General features: G+C 39.7%; 1 protein-coding gene across 9 annotated transcripts in view; it reads left to right on the plus strand.

The window, feature by feature from the left end:
* Positions 1-18,370, plus strand: part of IPCEF1 (interaction protein for cytohesin exchange factors 1) — a 206,431-nt gene that overhangs the window by 110,007 nt on the left and 78,054 nt on the right. For 4 of the 9 annotated variants that reach the window (XM_021937717.2, XM_021937715.2, XM_003898020.5 and 1 more), the window contains 2 exons: positions 4,921-4,960; positions 5,624-5,793. In XM_021937717.2, coding sequence (XP_021793409.2) covers positions 4,921-4,960; positions 5,624-5,793 — 210 coding nt within the window. Of the gene's footprint in view, positions 1-4,920; positions 4,961-4,991; positions 5,217-5,623; positions 5,794-18,370 lie in introns of those variants that run through there. The other 5 variants (XM_021937716.2, XM_009205833.4, XM_017958210.3 and 2 more) reach the window with 3 other exon arrangements.

Consider the following 18,370-nt stretch of genomic DNA (forward strand, 5'->3'; position numbering starts at 1 on the left):
AATCTCCACGATTTTCCCCGGAACTTTGTTCTTTCCCACTTTCTACCTTGTCTTCCTTCTTCTTCCCTCTTTTCTTGTGCCCTTCTTGCAGCTTCTTATCTCCTCTACCTTCCTTCCTTCCCTTCTTCCCAGTCCTCCTTTCATTTCTTCTTTTCCTCTTCTAGGTGGAAAGTGCTATGGCAGCCGTCTTCCCCACAATCTCTAGTCACTGCTTACCTGCCCTACTTCTTTTTTTTTTTTGAGACGGAGTCTCGCTCTGTCGCCCAGGCTGGAGTGCAGTGGCGCGATCTCTGCTCACTGCAAGCTCTGCCTCCCGGGTTCACGCCATTCTCCTGCCTCAGCCTCCCAAGTAGCTGGGACTATAGGTGCCCGCCACCTCGCCCGGCTAGTTTTTTGTATTTTTAGTACAGACGGGGTTTCACCATGTTAGCCAGGATGGTCTCGATTTCCTGACCTCGTGATCCACCCGCCTCGGCCTCCGAAAGTGCTGGGATTACAGGCGTGAGCCACTGTGCCCGGCCCCTGCCCTACTTCTTAACAAAACAGCAACAATGCAAACAAATCCCCTACCAGTCTACTCAGCAGAGTTTTATTCTGGAAATAGCTCTTGTGGCTATGAGAGTTCAATGCCAGTATCTTGAAAAGACTCAGAGCAGTGCCTGGCACATGTCAGCATGATATGATTATTAAACTGTATTCACGTTTCTTTTTATATTTCTTTTCTTTTCTTTTCTTTTCTTTTTGAGACGGAGTCTCACTCTGTCGCCCAGGCTGGAGTGCAGTGGCGCGATCTTGGCTCACTGCAAGCTCCGCCTCCCGGGTTTACGCCATTCTCCTGCCTCAGCCTTCCAAGTAGCTGGGACTACAGGTGCCTGCCACCACGCCCAGCTAATTTTTTGTGTTTTTAATAGAGACAGGGTTTCACCATGTTAGCCAGGATGGTCTGGATCTCCTGACCTCGTGATCCACCCACTTCGGCCTCTCAAAGTGCTGGGATTACAGGCGTGAGCCACTGCACCCAGCAAGCTTTATTCATATTTCTTAGCTGTCATTGTGGTTTTTAAAAATAAGAGATGGGGTCTTGCTATGTTGTCCAGGCCAGTTTTGAACTCCTGGGCTCAAGAGATCCTCCTGCCCTAGCCTCCCAAATCACTGGCATTATAGGTGTGAGTCATCACATCACACCCGACCTCTGTCACTGTTTTTAGTTCTGCTTCTATTATTATTATTAGAATGTCTGTTGTCTGTCTCCATTATTCACTACTGTGAGAGATTATTTCAATTAATGTATTAAGTATTATTTAAGGTGGTTAGTCTTCTGAAAAAATTAAGCAAACTTTTCATGTTTTCACAGGTAAATGTTTATTAATTGGATGCTTTAGAATCTTCTTTAAAAATTTGAGTCTAGTTTTCCGGGAAGGATAAAAAACGCTTGTGATGTCAGGCGTTTCTGGAGAAACATCCCTAATAGCTCTATCAGTGATGTGCCGATTTGGTACGGCTCTAAAATAGTCAGGAATTTTTGTGGCTTGGTTGTTAAAATACTGGTAGCTTGAAATTGTCAATGATGTGAGGGTTTGTACCATGGAAATTGACAAAATCCACAAGTTAGGGCTCCTGCAACCAGAGAGCCCATTTTACCAGCATATCACTGTATAGTTTTTGCTAAAGATTAGGATCACTGTGAAGTCTGATGCAATGACAGAGCATCTTACTGTGAATTTTAATACATCTTGGGGTAAATTTTGCCTGCAAGGTTAAACAACTACTATATGGATTATAAGTCAATATACTAGTTACCTGTAACCTGGGCATTAGTCTCATCATTCAATATCAAAGGAGTTTCCTTTGTGTATTTTCTACTGTTCTATGTGGTTTTGAGTGATTCGTGGCCAAATGAGGTTTTTGAACCATCTTTTAAAAAGTTAAAGAAAAATACACTTCTTCAATAAAAAAGAAATACATATTTTCAAAGAAAATTTTCCCCTCAATTTTAGAACCAAGTTAGGGCAAAATCAGATTTTAAGAATAATTTTTTAGTTTTACCTGTAGCATTCAAACGGGAAGAAAATAGAATGAGAAAATATCTTACTAGGCTCTGAATATTTATGATGATAACAAGTTATAACTTCCCTTATTGAAAAATCATCTCATAAAATGCTCAACTGGTTGCTTGCTTTTTTTTTTTCTTACTTACCTAGTGAAAAACCACATGAAGATCTTTTTGAAACTGACTAGTTCGCGGGTTCCACTTCCTGTTGTGAGGAGTAAAATCTACCTTAGATGCAATAAAGTTCTCAAAGATTGTTTTCATTGTCTCATGTAAACCAATTTAGGTTTCAAATTCATGTATATTAAGTGAAACCGAAACTCCCCGAATTTGTTATTTCTATAATGCAGTCTGTTTCTGGTCAGGGAAAACAGTTTTTAACAGTTAATAATTTGCTTTAAGACAATTACTGTCAGAACAGGGGTGACTCAATGACTCAATAACTAAGCTCCCCTCTTTACAAAGAAAAAAAAAAAAAAAAAGACTTTCTTTGAGTTGGGTGCCCGCTCTGCTTGACGTATTGTTCTCATCCCATCTTAGGCACAAGAACATGGTGTAGACCAAGGGTTGGTCTTGGGCAGAATTGAGACAAAGCTCACATTTTGGGGCTTTCCCTGGAAGTAGCCCTAAGGTTTGAAGGTGGAGCCGGAAGTCTCCAGTCCCACTGGGTGCTCACAACGAATGGGTAGAGAATACTCACTGGTACCCAGCTGGGAGTGATGGAAGGAGCATCACTTCCTCTCTGCCTTGGCTGATCCCATTGCTGCCCTCCAGGGACTTTTCTCTCATTTGTTCATTTGTTCATCTGAAGGCTGCTCTTCTTGTTTGAACTAATGTAATTTCATCTTGTTCATTGCGGGCCTGAGCACTCTAGGAATGACTGTTAATAATTGGTTCTTGGTTTGTCTTAAGTGCTCCCTGGGAACTCCTGGACCCCAGATTTCCCAAATCTTACCCAGCATCTAAATTCACGTATTCTCTTCTTTATCCTTAGTCCTGGCTCTCAGCTAAAATTTAGCCACTCAAATAATATACATATTTGGGCAAAACTATTTTGCCAATAGGTACTAGTTGGGTTTTACTGATCTCAGAGAATTGGCATATCAAAAAAAGGTCCCAGGAGACGATTTGAGGGAATGACGGGAACTTTAGAACACAAGACAGGTCAGTGTGGGAGATATTTGTGAAGTGAGGCTGAGACTAGGTTCTTTTCATGATAACTTGCCTGGATTTTAGTAACATGCCATGATTATAACATGTCTATCTTTGCTTAAAATTTAAGGCAATTATTGCCATCTTTGTGGATGATTAATTTGGGGGGGATAAATTTTACTGTAATATTCGTCAGATGAAATGTCAGTGCAGTATTTCTTGGGATCTATATTTCCCAGGAAATATAATTTAGACACTTTAGCTTCATTATAATTGCTGAAGGAAACATTAATCATACTTATAAAAATCATGATTTTTTTCTGTTTATTAGATATAAAGTATTTGTTTATGTCAATGATATAATATTATATTACATATACTCACATAAAGGAATGTTGTTTAGTTCTCCGAGGATTTTCACAAATAAATCTTGTCAAATCTTTATAAGACCTATAGGATTAGAATTATTATCAGTGTCTTCATTTTATAAATGAAGAAGCAGATTCAGAGGGTGCTATTTTCTTGGGCAGCACAGCTACTAATTATAATAGCCAAGAATTGGTTTCAGGCCTCTGGATTTAAAGAGCCTCTTCTCTTTTCACTGTCATATCCCTTCTTCAAACATAGAGTAGAACCATATACAATAGCTATGAGATCAATAGTTAGATATGTAGAATATAAGCCAGGCATCTCTAGAAAACATTATAAAATGCTGTACTAAAATTGCATACCAAATTTAGAACTGCTTTTCATTTTTAAGCTTTTTTCCCCGAGTTCTCTACCTGTTAACAGAAAAGGTTATCTTTCAAATTTAAATCAATTCAACTTAGATATTTGTAAAGAAAAAACAAAACTTCTTTAAGCAAAATTTTTTTCTCTCTGTACACACATACACACACACAGACATACACATATTTGAAAATACTTAAAAATATTTTTTATTTTTGCTGGTAGTCTGATTGTATGTTTGTTTAAAATGTATTGTGGAAAAAATGTATATTTCATATATATTGTCTTATGTCTGATTTGAAGATTTGAAGAGCTAGTACAGAATAGTAGGTGGTTGCTAATTTATCTTCCATAAAACGTGAGAAATATTCAGAGATATTTCAATACAATTCTGTAAATAAGAATTTCCTGATAAGGAGGGTTGATTGCTACTGAACTCTCAAAAGAGGTTGTGGAATTTCATTTTCTGGGATATTTAATTCATGTGGTTTAGGTGTAACCCTATGTGGGAGCAGGACTATGAACGGAATAGTCAAGTGACTCTAATATTTTGAGATTGTAGCAATTATCCTCCAGGTTGATCTGAATAATCGTTATTTAGAAATTGCAAAAGAAGCAGATCTATTTTTCCTTCTCTCACAAAAACACAAAAGTGGAAATATTTTTTGATTTTTAAAACTTCCGTGAACACTGTGCTATCATAACTAAAGTAGCAGCGAGAGAGCAGCTAGTGGGTGGGAACAGGAAACATTAGTGATAAATGCTCTGTGACATTTTTTTTTTTTCAGGTTCAGCTCAATGTATATTGATTCTAATTAGCACATTTTGTGCCTTAGCTAGTAGCTCCCCGTTAGCTCTGCCTAGAGAGGTTTTTTTTTTTTAGATTCCATCCTGCTCATAAACACTGCCACCTCCTCCCTCCTTCTCTCTTTACAAATGTTACAACACAATCAGAAATTTCCTCTTTTCTTTCCTTCCTGCATTTTCAGCAGGTTCCCTTGCGTCAGAAGCCGAGGAGGAAAACTCAAGGTAATTAGATCTCTTTTGTTTCTTTATCTCCTTTTTGTGTGCGTTGAGTGTGGCTTTCCTCCGGGATGCCTTCCTTGGGATCAGATTTTTGTCTCTTAATGCTAATATGAGGAGGTGGACGGCAGATTAATGTTTGGTTATTGTTGAATTGATTTTAAGAAATGACGACATGCTGTTCATTTGGATTAATCCCTCGTGGTATGTCGAAAGAGCTTAGAAAAACTGGCAGTGAGTCGGGAAGTAGCTGTGTTTTGAGGTGGGCATTAACCCTTCAATATCTATTGCATAACTACGGCTGTTATTGTTGAGAGGAGCGATGTTACTGCACTGATATGCCTGCCAGCCTTACGATTTTAATTATTTTCAATTTATTCTTGGTGAATACTATTCTTAGACTAATACTTGCATATCAGCCCCGCTGCGCTGTTTCTTTGGCTGTATCTTATACCTTCTAAGCATCAAACGAATGTTTAAAAATAAAACAGACACATGGCTTTTTTTTTGCATTGGTTTTGCAGAGGCTTTGCATAAATCTTGGTGAAAAATCCAACTCCCTCGGGGGTTAACAATTAAAAGTTGCCTTTCACTCTGTCACATAGATCAGGATAATACTTTACCTACCAAATCAGGGTAATACTTTACCTCTTCATGTAATCATTGCAGGTTTTCTCACGATGAGTCGGAGGAGGATATCGTGTAAAGATCTGGGCCATGCTGACTGCCAAGGGTGGCTGTATAAGAAAAAGGAAAAGGGAAGTTTCCTAAGCAACAAATGGAAAAAGTTCTGGGTGATACTGAAGGGGTCGTCACTGTACTGGTATAGCAATCAAATGGTGAGTCTGCTTTCTTCCTCCTGTTCCCAGCCATTTTAATGAGGGGCACGTTAAAGGGATCAGGTGATCCCTATGGGAAAGTTAATTTTGATTTCTGGGAATTGGAGCTGAGTAAATAAACAAATAAGTTATAGAAGCCATTTGTGGTCCAGTAGATATGTAGGTTATGCTATTGTGTTTTATGGAGAAGAAACCCATCCTGTTTGACTACTCTGGTTGGGGAGGAAGGGAGTGTCGACGTTTACATCCTTGCTAAAGGAGACTTTTAAGTTCTGTTATAATGTTACTATTCCACGAGGGATTGTAATAGTTTCAGGATTTATGTGGGCATCATGTAACATGGCACCTTTACATAGTTAAGGTCTCTCTACTAAAAGGAGACTCAGCTTCACGACCTACAAGGGTATCAATTGATTCAGTTCAGAGAAGCTTTTTCAATTTCTCCTCCTTTACTTTCTTCTTCCCCTTCTTTCCCCCTGACCTGCTTTATCAGATGGGTTGCTTTGGAATCACTAACCCCTATGCCAGCTTTGCATTGGTGACGGTCACCTCTTGTCCCCTGGTGTGCTCTGTAATGGCATTAAACTAGTCGTGCTCAGACAACATTTGAAAAGATAATTGCCTAGTTTATTTCTTAAAAAGTCAGTATACTGTTGTGATCTGCTTCCCAGGCTAGTTTTCTGTTGAAAATGGCTGGAAATAAAGTGATTGTTAGAAAGCGTGCTGATCTTTCATGATCTGAATCCTGTTGAAAATGACGATGTTGTTGAACGTCGAATGAGGAGGCATTTCCAAGGAGGAATGCTCTCCACAAGCCCTGGTGAGGTTTGACTGCTGCTCTCAGGACAGTGAGAGTCTCTTTGTGGCACTGTGGAGATCAGCATTGGATGGCCTTTAATCAATTAAGGGAAAAGTACTTAGGAGTTGCTTATAAGCCAGGAAAGTTCTTTTTATGTGACATTCTTCTTGTGAAATGACGTGGGCATGCCTGTCATTCAAGCAACAGAGCTGTACATCATGTAACTTTATACATGCAAAATAAGTACTGCATATGGTTTGTGGGCCAAATTTTTAGTTGATGCATTTACATTCACTAGCCACTAATCAATTTTTGTTACTCACATACCCCTGGGCACCTGTTCATTAAAGATTTGGTTAAACCGGACCCAAATCCAGTGCTGGGAATAAGCACACTCCTCTGCTCCTCTGCCCCCAAACTTATTGCCCCAGCTTCACCTCATGAAAAATGTGGCACAAAGCTCCTCTTTGGGTTCCGTAAAAATACATTTTTTTCCCCAAGCATTTGGTGAGTTATAACAACTTTATCAAAGTTGTAAGGGATTCACAAAAAGTCACTGGCAGAGTGTGCGGTTTTCCACTGGCATCCTTTTTCTCTCTTTTCTTCTCCCCTCCTCAATACATTTTTCGTCTTGTCTAGCATGAATGGTTTTTCCCAAATTAAGGCAACCTGGGTCTGCGGTCTTGCCTTCTATTGTAAGAGAGTTTTCCTAAGCAAATACAGCTTCTTTCTTAAGAGGAACTCAGGTTAATATAAATGTCTCTTTCTTGTTTCGTATTATTTCAGGCCCCTGTTTTGGGGTAGTTGTGGCAAGCGATTGTCCTCTTCATCTTTTATAACATGAGAGAACCTACTGATTTACCTTTTAATAGTGGTCAGGGCATTTCCAGAGCTTGTTGGAAAGATTGGGTGCTGATGGAGCTTGGCATGTCTGTGGGAAGTAATAAAGCTTGGACAGAAGCAAGCCGTTCATCTTCTCAGGGAATGAAATTATTCAGCAAATATGTTCTGTCTGCTGTCCCTGTCTTCACAGAATTTAAAGGAAGTCCTTCTGAACCACACAGGCTTCCAGATTGGGTTGGCTTGGCCTCATCAGCTCATTCAGCTTATGATTCTCTTAGAGGAGCCTATTTTAGGCATTAGGAACTTCATGCTTCCACAAGGAGCAGCAGTGTTGACAGACTAGGCTAGAAAGAGGAAAGGGATAGAGCCTTAGATACACTCACGCATTCCTGCCCTGGCTTGCTTTCATGGCAACACAGAAAGAAATATTCAGGTTGCAAAGCATGTACTTGAATACAGTTAGGTTAGCAGCATTGAATGGAGAATAAGCCTGCCATTATCTGGCTAGGGAACTGTAGGATTAAACTAATGGTATGCAAACTAATGGTTATAAAACTAATGGCATGTAGAGGAATTCTCCTTCTCTCTTCCTCCACCACAAACACACACATACATAGACACACATACACACACACCACACACACACACACACCCTGAATCTTAATTATATGTTTATTGTGGGGGAAAAAAGGCTACTCAATGAATACTTAATTAGTAGTCATATTCCTCTTGTCTGTGTGGATATCAACTATGAAATAAGCCAAGAAGCTTTATTTACTTTCTGCTGCTTAAAAGAATTCAGATTCAACAAAGTCGCTCTCAAAGCACCTAAGCCTAAGCACCTAAGAGCAGAATTCTCATTCTACCTTCCATGTTCCTTAACCTTGGGTTACGACCAGCCCCGTCCCTACACGTTCTTGTATAACCTAATGCTGAGAGGTAGCAGAGTCCATAGCATCTTAGGAAGAGCCACCTGTTACTTAGTGCCTACCCTAGGCCAAGGGATAGATGATTCAAGGTACCTTGCATATATGCTCTCATTCACCCTGAGAGGTAGTAATTGTCTCCACGTTTTGAAAGTGGGATAGACTGAAATGCAGAGATTGCGTCAATTGTCCCAAGTCACACGGGAGTAAAGGGAAAAAAACAGATTCACATTTAGGTCCCTCGGACTCCTAGGCCCATGACTTACAGCATACCAACCCGACTCCCTCTGGTGCCAGGATCCATGACACAATTAAGACCACCCTGTTTTCTGCCTTCAACGGGGTTCTGAGAGAACAGCTGTAGAAATGAAATTTAGGGTAATTCTCCTTTGAAACTACATGTGATCTCATTGTCATTGACTCTCTTTGCTTGTCTCCTCTATCATTCCCTGACACTGCCTGGGAACACCAGCCTCGCCTCTCTTCTGTTTTGTGCTGTTGTTACCCAGTCACCTGATGCATGGTCTACCTATTGCTTTCACCACACGTTGCTGCTTCAAACTGTACTACTCAGAATTCATTGAGAAAGGTCAAGTCCAGAGGCTCATCTGCCATTTTTCACACCACATGCTATGTGCTTAGAGTGTGACGCGGCACACAAGATTACTCGCCAAGTCCTACAAAACCATATGCAAGTTTAACAGCTGTAGAAATCCAGGCTGGTAAAATCTTGGATTTAAAATCCACGGTTTTGTTTTCCCATACCCTTACAAGAAAGTACAAACTCACTTTCTGGTTTGTGGGAATCACCTTAACTAGTAACCTTTCTTACTTCCTCACACTTGCAGCCCAACTCATTTAAAGATGGCACTTCTTTCAATTCCTGTTAGCACGTGGGCTGGCTTTCTCTAAGCCTTCGCATATGCCGTTTCTCTGCTCAGAAAACTCTGTCTCCATGCCCTGAAGTCTTTCTCCTATCCAATTCCATCAAGCTTATCCCTCCTTCTAGGTCAAATTTTAGCTTAAATAGCCTTCTTCTAGAGGCACGTACCTTTTCCCCTGACCTAAATTTGACTTCCTCTCTCTGCTCCCTGAGTGACCTATACTTTTCTTTTCTTTCTTTCTTTCTTTTTTTTTTTTTTTTGAGACAGAGTCTTGCTTTGTTGCCCAGGTTGGAGTACAATGGTGTTATCTCGGCTCACTGCAACCTCTGCCTCCCAGTTTCAAGCGATTCTCATGCCTCAGCCTTCTTGAGTAGCTGAGATTACAGGCATGGGCCACCATGTCTGGCTAATTTTTGTATTTTTAGTAGAGACAAGGTTTCACCATGTTGGCCAGGCTGGTCTTGAACTCTGGACCTCAAGTGATTCACCTGTCTTGGCTGGGATTACAGGTGTGAGCCACCTCGCCTGGCCTATACTTTTCATACTATCATACTTGTCCTCATTTTTGGGTACTTGCTTGTCAGACTTGCTGTTTTCCATAAGTGATCATTTCTGTAGGACAAGATCATGGGTATATCTTCAGCAGCTTACTCCGTGTCTGACAGTTAATAGGCTCTCAATTAATAGTTCTTGATTTCATATATAAATAAGAATTAAGAATCTCTAGCATTTACATTGCCCATGGGAATTTCGAGAAATGGAGTCATGTGTGAGGACTGATTTTGACAGAAAATAATTTTCCAGGAAAGGATTTCCACCTCTGTTTTTAAAAACAGATACGGGAAAAGGAGCAATCTGAATTTGCTAGAAAGGCCCCAAGGTTCGGATTAGGTCCTGCTACAGCCGTTCCCATTTTGGTAACACATTTTTAGGATCTTTGAGGAGTAGAGGTGGGAGACGTGCATTCTGGGGACTAATGTGAACAAAGGAATGAAAATATAAATGAGCTGTGCCAATCCACTGTGTTAGTGATTATATTGAATTCTCATAATAGCCGAGCAAGATAGATTTTATTATTCCCATTTTTCAAGGGAGTTTACTGAAGCTCAGGGAATTTAAGTAACTTGCTCAAAGTCTCATAAAGAGTAAATAGCAGAGCTGGGATTTGAAACAAAGGTTTCCCAACAACAAAGCCAGGCTCTTTTCTCCAGGCTGCACGGCTTCTCCATTTAGAGGTGACTTAGGGCCAGTGAATGGGGGACTGAGACACGTAGTGATAGTGTAGGAATGTAGGTTTGATCCAGCAGGCAGTAAGGAGCTACTGCCTATTCTTGAGCCGGAAGGTGAGCACGTGAAATTGGCATGCGAAAAATATGAACCTAGCAGCAATAAACTGGATATTTTGGAGAGTGAGGGAGCTGCCAGAAGGCCAGTTAGGAGATGGTGAGAAAATGCAGGTGTTCAGACATGAGCTCCGGGACTAGAGTGCGGCCAACAGTGAGAATTTAGGACATACTATGCAAATAAAAAGGGGCAAGGTTTGAAGAGTGCTTGGATATAAGACACAAAAAATTTGAGGCTAAGATAAGCATGATTCCAAGTTTTAGAGCCTGGGGAGACTGGGAAAATCATATGAAAATTAAGAGACAAAGAGTTTGTGACTAAGAAGGGTGGAATTTCATTTAGATTGACCATCGCTTACTTTTTTTGGTTTATTTTAGTTTTGTATGTTGTTTCTTTGTATGAAATTACTAGATACTTGTGTTTTTTAGTTTTCATTTATTGACACCATTTGTGCCATTGCATCACCAGTTCAAGGAAGCCTTGAGGCCCCTGGGCCTCAACTAGAAAAAGTGAATCATCCAACTATCTGTTTTTCTCTCTCTCTTTTTTTTTTTTTTTTGAGACAGAGTCTTACTTTGTTGCTAGGCTGAAGTGCAGTGGTGCGATCTTTGCTCACTGCAATCTCCACCTCCCGGGTTCAAGCGATTCTCCTGCCTCAGCCTCCTGAGTAGCTGGGATTTCAGGCGTGCGCCATCATGCCCAGCTAAGTTTTGTATTTTTAGTAGAGATAGGGTTTCACCGTGTTGGCCAGGATGGTCTCGATCTCTTGACCTCATGATCTGTGTGCCTCAGCCTCCCAAAGTGCTGGGATTACGGGCATGAGTCACTGCACCCGGCCCCAACCATCTATTTCATAAAAACTTTAGACAAACTGAAGAGGTTTGTAGGTTAATATCTAGTTTAGTATATATTACAGAGACTTTAAAGTTTTTTGAGAATCCAATGTGTCTGTGCAATTGTGATTGTGTGTCTTCATTACTTTCTGAATGGTGGAAATTTTGCATGTTTGGGGATTGAAGTAACTGTCTGCATGAGACATGTTCCATCTCTAGCTGCATGTGCACTTCATGTGAATTTCAGAGGATCTTATCTTTGGAAGGCATATTTCTTGAAATCAGTTTTATGAGAATCTCTATAGTGAAGATCTAATCACTTTTTACATTGGGCAGAATTTACTCTTGTAGAAAATGTTACTTGAAAGTCAAACTTTTCTCTTTTCATGAGACAACTATTCTGAAAGTTTCAGTAAATATAGATTACCTTTTTTTTTTTTCTAGCTCAAGAAAAATAAAGATGGGATTAATTTTCCCTGGGAAAGTGACATTAAGTCTTCTGAACCTTTCATCGGTAGCCGTAGATTAGCATACATTTTGGAAAATGTCTGAGTGAGTTTACAATAGATTCAAAAAAATTTTATAGGAATTTATGAATACATTAGTCATAGCTTATTATATTCTTTCTCCCCTAGCTCCAACATAAGCAGCAGAGGATGTATTCTTTACTTGTCTGATTTAAACTGTGTCTATATATCCTAGAAGTTGGCAGGCACAGAGCATGTACCAGTATTTTTTGAAGGAATTGTTTAATTATTACATTACTTAATTATCAATTAGTTGTATGAATCAACTAATTACATTGAGCATTATTGTTGAACACTGACGTGTTCCCAGACTTCTACCAAAATGAGAATTATGGGCTTTTAATTTATTTGAACTCTTTATTTATTGTCTTAGCCAAGAACCAGCCTCTGAGCGTATCCCAAACAAAATTCCAACGTTTTGAAATGTTTCTTCAAGGTTGGGCGCAGTGGCTCACGCCTGTAGTCCCAGCACTTTGGGTGGCTGAGGTGGGCGGATTACTGAAGGTCAGGAGTTCAAGATCAGCCTGGTCAACATGGTGAAACCCCTTCTCTACTAAAAATATAAAAATTAGCCAGGCATGGTGGCTATGCCTGTAGTTCCACCTATTTGGGAGACTGAGGCAAGAAAATTGCTTGAACATGGAAGGTGGAGGTTGCAGTGAGCCGAGATCACACCACTGCACTCCAGCCTGGGTGACAGAGCGAGACTGCGTCTCAAAAAAAAAAAAAAGAAAGAAAGAAAAGTTTCTTCAGTGAAGACAATTCAAACTAACCATGTGAAATTGATGAACTTTTGGCCAACATATGTTCCTAGAATTTGTATTAGAAAGGAGGATGAGAAGGTGGAATGTTGACATGTCTAGACAGGGCAAAACGTGACATTTCTGCAGCTGTAGGTGACCGGTTTACCATAAGACAATGACTCATAGATCAAAGGGGTAAAAATACTTGCTTAGTTAACATTTGGAAACCTAAATGTTAGAATGATTGAGGAGTTTCTTGAATTCTGTTACTTCTGACATTGTAATTTCACATGCGTGGAAATCAATTTTTAAATGAGTATTTGGTTTATTTATTGTCTATAATGCATCATTGTGTTCTAACAATTATTTTCCTTTGCAGATCCTTGAATGTATTTCTAAAATAATAGTTCCCCTGTCATAGCTTTATGCCCACACTATCTGTAGTTGGGATAGGCAGTTCTCAATAACTTCTTGTTGCTAAGTCCATGTCATGTGGGAACAATTGCTCATGTTGCCAATATTATTTTCCTTTAAATTCTTTCCAAACTTTTCAATATTAATTGTGAAACACCGAGAGCCAGGAAATGTTGGTTTCTTTTGTCTTGTTCTCAGAAGGCAGTGATATGCTTGGGCATTGCCAGAGTGAATGCCATGGTTGGGGTATTTTAGATGACAGTCTTCTTAGCTCACAACAGTGAGGTGCCCACTCAGGGGACACAGCCTCCCTCTTTTCTCTGGTGGAGAGTGCATAGTACTTTTGTTGGTGTTTCCACAACTTCTCTTTTTTTTTTTTTTTTAAAAAAAAAAACACAACAATATAGAATCCAACTTCTTGCCTTTTGGAAATTTAAAGTGACTGAAAAATGCTTTAAAGGATTATACAATAGGGTCAGCCATGCTGGCTCATGCCTGTAATCCCAGCACTTTAGGAAGCTGAGATGGGAGGATCACTTGAGGCCAGGAGTTTCAGACCAGTTTGGTCAACATGGTGAGACCGCATCTCTTAAAAAACAGCTAAAAATTAAAATAAAAATTGTAAAAAAGGTTATACAGTAGTGTGTGCTCATAGGAAAAATTTGAAAATAGAAGTAAGTGAAATAAAAAAAAGAAGACGGATATGGAAGCAAACAGAGATAAATAAATGATTTAAGATCATACAGGGTCGGCCGGGCATGGTGGCTCACATCTGTGATCCCAGCACTTTGGGAGGCCAAGGCAGGCAGATCACCTGAGGTCGGGAGTTTGAGACCAGCCTGACCAACATGGAGAAACCCCGTCTGTATTAAAACAACAACAACAAAAACAAAAACAAAATTAGCCCGGTATGGTGGTGCATGCCTGTAATTCCAGCTACTCAGGAGAGTGAGGCAGGAGAATCGCTTGTATCTGGGAGGTGGAGGTTGCAGTGAGCCGAGATAGCGCCATTGCACTCCAGCTTGGGCAACAAGAGTGAAACTCCATCTGAAAAAAAAAAATGATACAGCTTCCTACCACCATGGCATGAGTTTAGACATTTTGATGTATGTGTTTCCAAGCATTCGTTTCTATGTTTTACAAAAATAAAATAATAATATGCATGATGCTGTTGTCACTTGATTTTCTCACTAAGTAATACATAGAAACATATTTCCATGTTGATACATATATATCCACAATATCATTTCTGATGGCTGTAAGAATTATATATGAATATATGATAGTTGATTTGCCAATGCGTAGAATGTAAAATCAAAAATGCCTTTTATCCTAAAATCGTTTAAAATAGTTAACAGAGTACATAAGTGCGCACACACTAACAAATATAAATTAATATATATTGAATTGATGTTTATAGTGCATAAATGTGTAAGTATTGGCACATATATGTATGTATATAAATATTAACATATATCTAGATATGCATGTGTATAAATATATGTATATGTGTGTGTATATAATTTGATCATTCTTGAAGCAAGCCGGCAGTAAGGTGGATTTCAGCAGCATGGTATAAGGGACATATGGCACCTGGATTCTAGTCCTGTACTTTGTTATGAGGTCTTGTAGCTCTAAGTCAGTGATGCAAATCTCTATGCATCTATTTTCTTGCAAGTAAATGTTGACCAAGAACACCGTCTCTATATTATTCAAAGCTACTTTGAGAAGATCGAATGCATCTAAAAGCAATGTTTAAAAAATCTAAGGAATGTATACAAAGAAAAGCAATGTGTTTGCCGAAATATTGAGATTTTAGGATGCAGAAGAATTGTGCTAGGAATTTTCAGACACCAGGAATGGTTTCTCTCAGTGACTATGACCTGTCCTGTGTAGGAAAGTCTAAAAATATACCTACTGACCCCATGTAAAGGATGATTTTAAGCTATAAGACAGGGGAATGGACTAGAAGACATTATGTACTTGTCAATACAGAGTTTTCCACCCTGGAGGAAGAGTTCAGGTAACACATGAGTTAATGGTGAGAGTGTGGGCACATTTCCCAAGCAACAGAATGCGAAGTGGCCCATGGGATGAGCTGAACTTTTCATTAGGTTTGAGGATTTTCCTGAGAAGTCTTTATTTGAAGATTTACCATCTGTCTGGGGCAAGCTCTTTTAAGGGTCAGGTCCCAGCTGCCTCTTCTACAGACAAGCTAGACTCATCTGTCACTGTGCTGCTGTGCTTAATCTTCCATGGAGCATGTTTCAAGAAGATTTCAAAAGGAAACTATGCAGTGGAAAGTTTAAAAAATATTGAATATTTCTGTAAGGAGTCAGAATTTAGCGAAGCATGTTTGAAACAATGTCTTTAAAAAAGATGCAAGGAAAAGGCACGCTGCAGGGGAAGATATCCCCGGGCTCACAGTGTAGTATCTCTACATTCCCTTGAAAGAGAATTCACCCAATTTTAATTCTAGCCTGATTCTACCCTGATGCTGAGGCTCCTTGACAGCCTGGGCAAACCACCTACCATCTCTGGGCCTCGCTTCTGTGTCTGTTCAACAGAAGCATGGATAGATGTCTGTTACCTGTGGAAGAGATGGTGCTCATTAACAGCCCGTCAGCCACTGATATTTTCACACCTTGAATCTTGTAAAACTTACCGTGGCAAATGCATTTTCATTTTTTACTGACAACGATTTCAGAGTAGTAGCTTTAAAATTAATTTTTTTAATGAAGTTTACCATTTTAGCCATTTTGAAGGGTATGGTTGAGTGGCATTAAATAAGTTCCAATTACTGTGCAACCGTCAGCATCATCCATCTCCAGAACTCTTTTCATCTTGCAAAACTGAGACTCTGTACCTATTAAATAATAACTCTCCATTCCTTCTCCTCCCAGTCCTTGGCAACCACCATTCTACTCTCTGTCTCTATGAATTTGACTACTGTAGTTCCCTCCTATAAGTGGAATCATACAGTATTTATCCTTTTATGACTGACCTATTTTACTTAGCATAATGTCTTCAAGGTTCATCCATGTTGAAGCAGGTCTCAGAATTGTCTTCCTTTTTAAGCTGAATCCTATCCCATTGATGTGTGTACCACATTTTGTTCATTCATTCGTATTTGTTGACAGACACTTGGATTGCTTCTACCTTTGGGCTATTGTGAATAATGCTGCTGTGAACATGGCCATACAAATATCTCTCTGAGACCCTGCTTTCAATTCTCTCGGTTTTATACCTAGAGGTGGAATTGCTGGATCATATGATAGTTCTATCTTATTATTATTATTTTTTTAAGGAACTACCATGCTGTTTTGCATAGTAGCTACGCTATTTTACATTCCCAACCATAGTAAACAAGGGTTCCAGTTTCTCTACATCCTTACCAGTGCTTGTTACTTAATTAATTAATTATTTACAGTAACCATCCTAATGGGTGTGAGGTACCATCACATGGTGGCTTTGATTTGCCTTTTGTTAATGACTATTGTCCTTGAGCAACTTTCACATGTGCTTATTGGCCATTTCCATATCTTCTTGGGAGAAATGTCTTTTGCCATTTTTGAACTGGATTTTCTTCGTGGTGGTGGTGGTGATATAGATATATTTTAATAGTACACATGAAACTCATGAAAACAGTTTGAAGAGATTTGAAAGTTCCTGAAGTATTTGATAACTTCACATTGCATGAAGGCAAGATTATGTGGTGTGCTGACTGGGATTTTGAAAGAATTAACCTTGTCTTTTGTTTGTTTGTTTGTTTTTTTGAGACAGTTTTGCTCTTGTCGCCCAGGCTGGAGTACAATGGTACGATCTCAGCCGACTGCGACCTCCGCCTCCCAGGTTCAAGTGATTCTCCTGCCTCAGCCTCCCGAGTAGCTGGGATTACAGGCACCCGCCACCATGGCTGGCTAATTTTTTGTATTTTTAGTAGAGACAGGTTTTCGCCATGTTGGCCAGGCTGGTCTCAAACTCCTGACCTCCGGTGATCTGCCCGCCTTGCCCTCCCAAAGTACTGGGATTAAGGAGTGAGCCACCATGCCCGGCCTATTACTTCTAAATCTCCAATATTCAAGAGAATGCATCTGATTTTAAATTTTCTTAAATGGTGCTCCTTTATCTATTCTTCTCCAAACTCATGCAATAACCATGGATGGTAGATGAATTAGATAGCAAGAGATAAAATTTAGTCTGTAATGGTGAGATTTTATCAAATTTCTTACGATTCATTTAAAACCTTTCCTTCATATGTATTGTTTTCTTTCATTTTCTTGGCTACGCTGTTGCAGAGACCAGCCCATGTATGTGAAAACAATAGCACATTTGGGGTTTTAAAGCTTCCAAAAGAATAGAGCAGAGATGAGACTGAGCCGAAGCTAAGGTTTTTACACGGCAGAGAACAATTACACAACACTCTGTTAAATTTTGAGGTTTGCATCTTAATCGTTTTTGAAAATTACATTTCAGAAGGTAATTCCTATCTTTGTATGTCAGACTACCTGAAAGTTCACTAGTAACTTCATTTCACTTAAAATATGATTTTGCTCCGAGAGGTCTCCTTATTTCAGAGCCCTTTCCCTCTTTCTCTATAAGGAGAGAATGAAAGATTGTAGTGGCTAGCTAGGAGAGGTGACTTACAAGGCATAGAACAGGTGCCAGCCACTTCTTGGTCACCAATCTAAATATGACGTAATGTGATAGTGAGATAGCCATATTGTCGGTTGACTTTTAGGAGGGAATAGTAAGGAGGGATTATTGTGCTGAGCAGTTGGGCTGTTCTTGGGAGGGAATGTTTTCTGCAAGGGAATAGCATCCTGGTTTAGGTTTCCCAGAAGCAGACTCTTAAGAAGAGGATTTGGGTGCTAGCAGTTTACTTGAGAAGTGACCCAGGAGATACTCGGAAAGGGAATAGAGAAGTGAGAGAGGGTAGAAAAGTTAGTTAATAAAGTTCTCCTTAGCAAGCAGGGTGTGACTGTGGGTAACCAAAGCTTCATCCTTCTGGGGAACCCTGGAAGCCTGTGAAAAACATGTACCCCAGAGTTTTCACACTAAGGGAAAAAGGAACTGGGATATTGATTTGTTTACCTATGTATTTTTCTTTATTTAGAGATGGGGTCTCACTGTCATCCAGGCTCAAATGCAGTGGTGTGATCATAGCTCACCGCAACCTCCAACTCCTGGGCTCAAGCAATCTTCCTGACTCAGCTGCCTGCGTAGTTGAGGCTACAGGTGCACATAGTTGTGCTTCGCTAATT

This window comes from Papio anubis, chromosome 6, assembly GCF_008728515.1.
Source record: "Papio anubis isolate 15944 chromosome 6, Panubis1.0, whole genome shotgun sequence".
Classification (NCBI taxonomy): domain Eukaryota; kingdom Metazoa; phylum Chordata; class Mammalia; order Primates; family Cercopithecidae; genus Papio; species Papio anubis.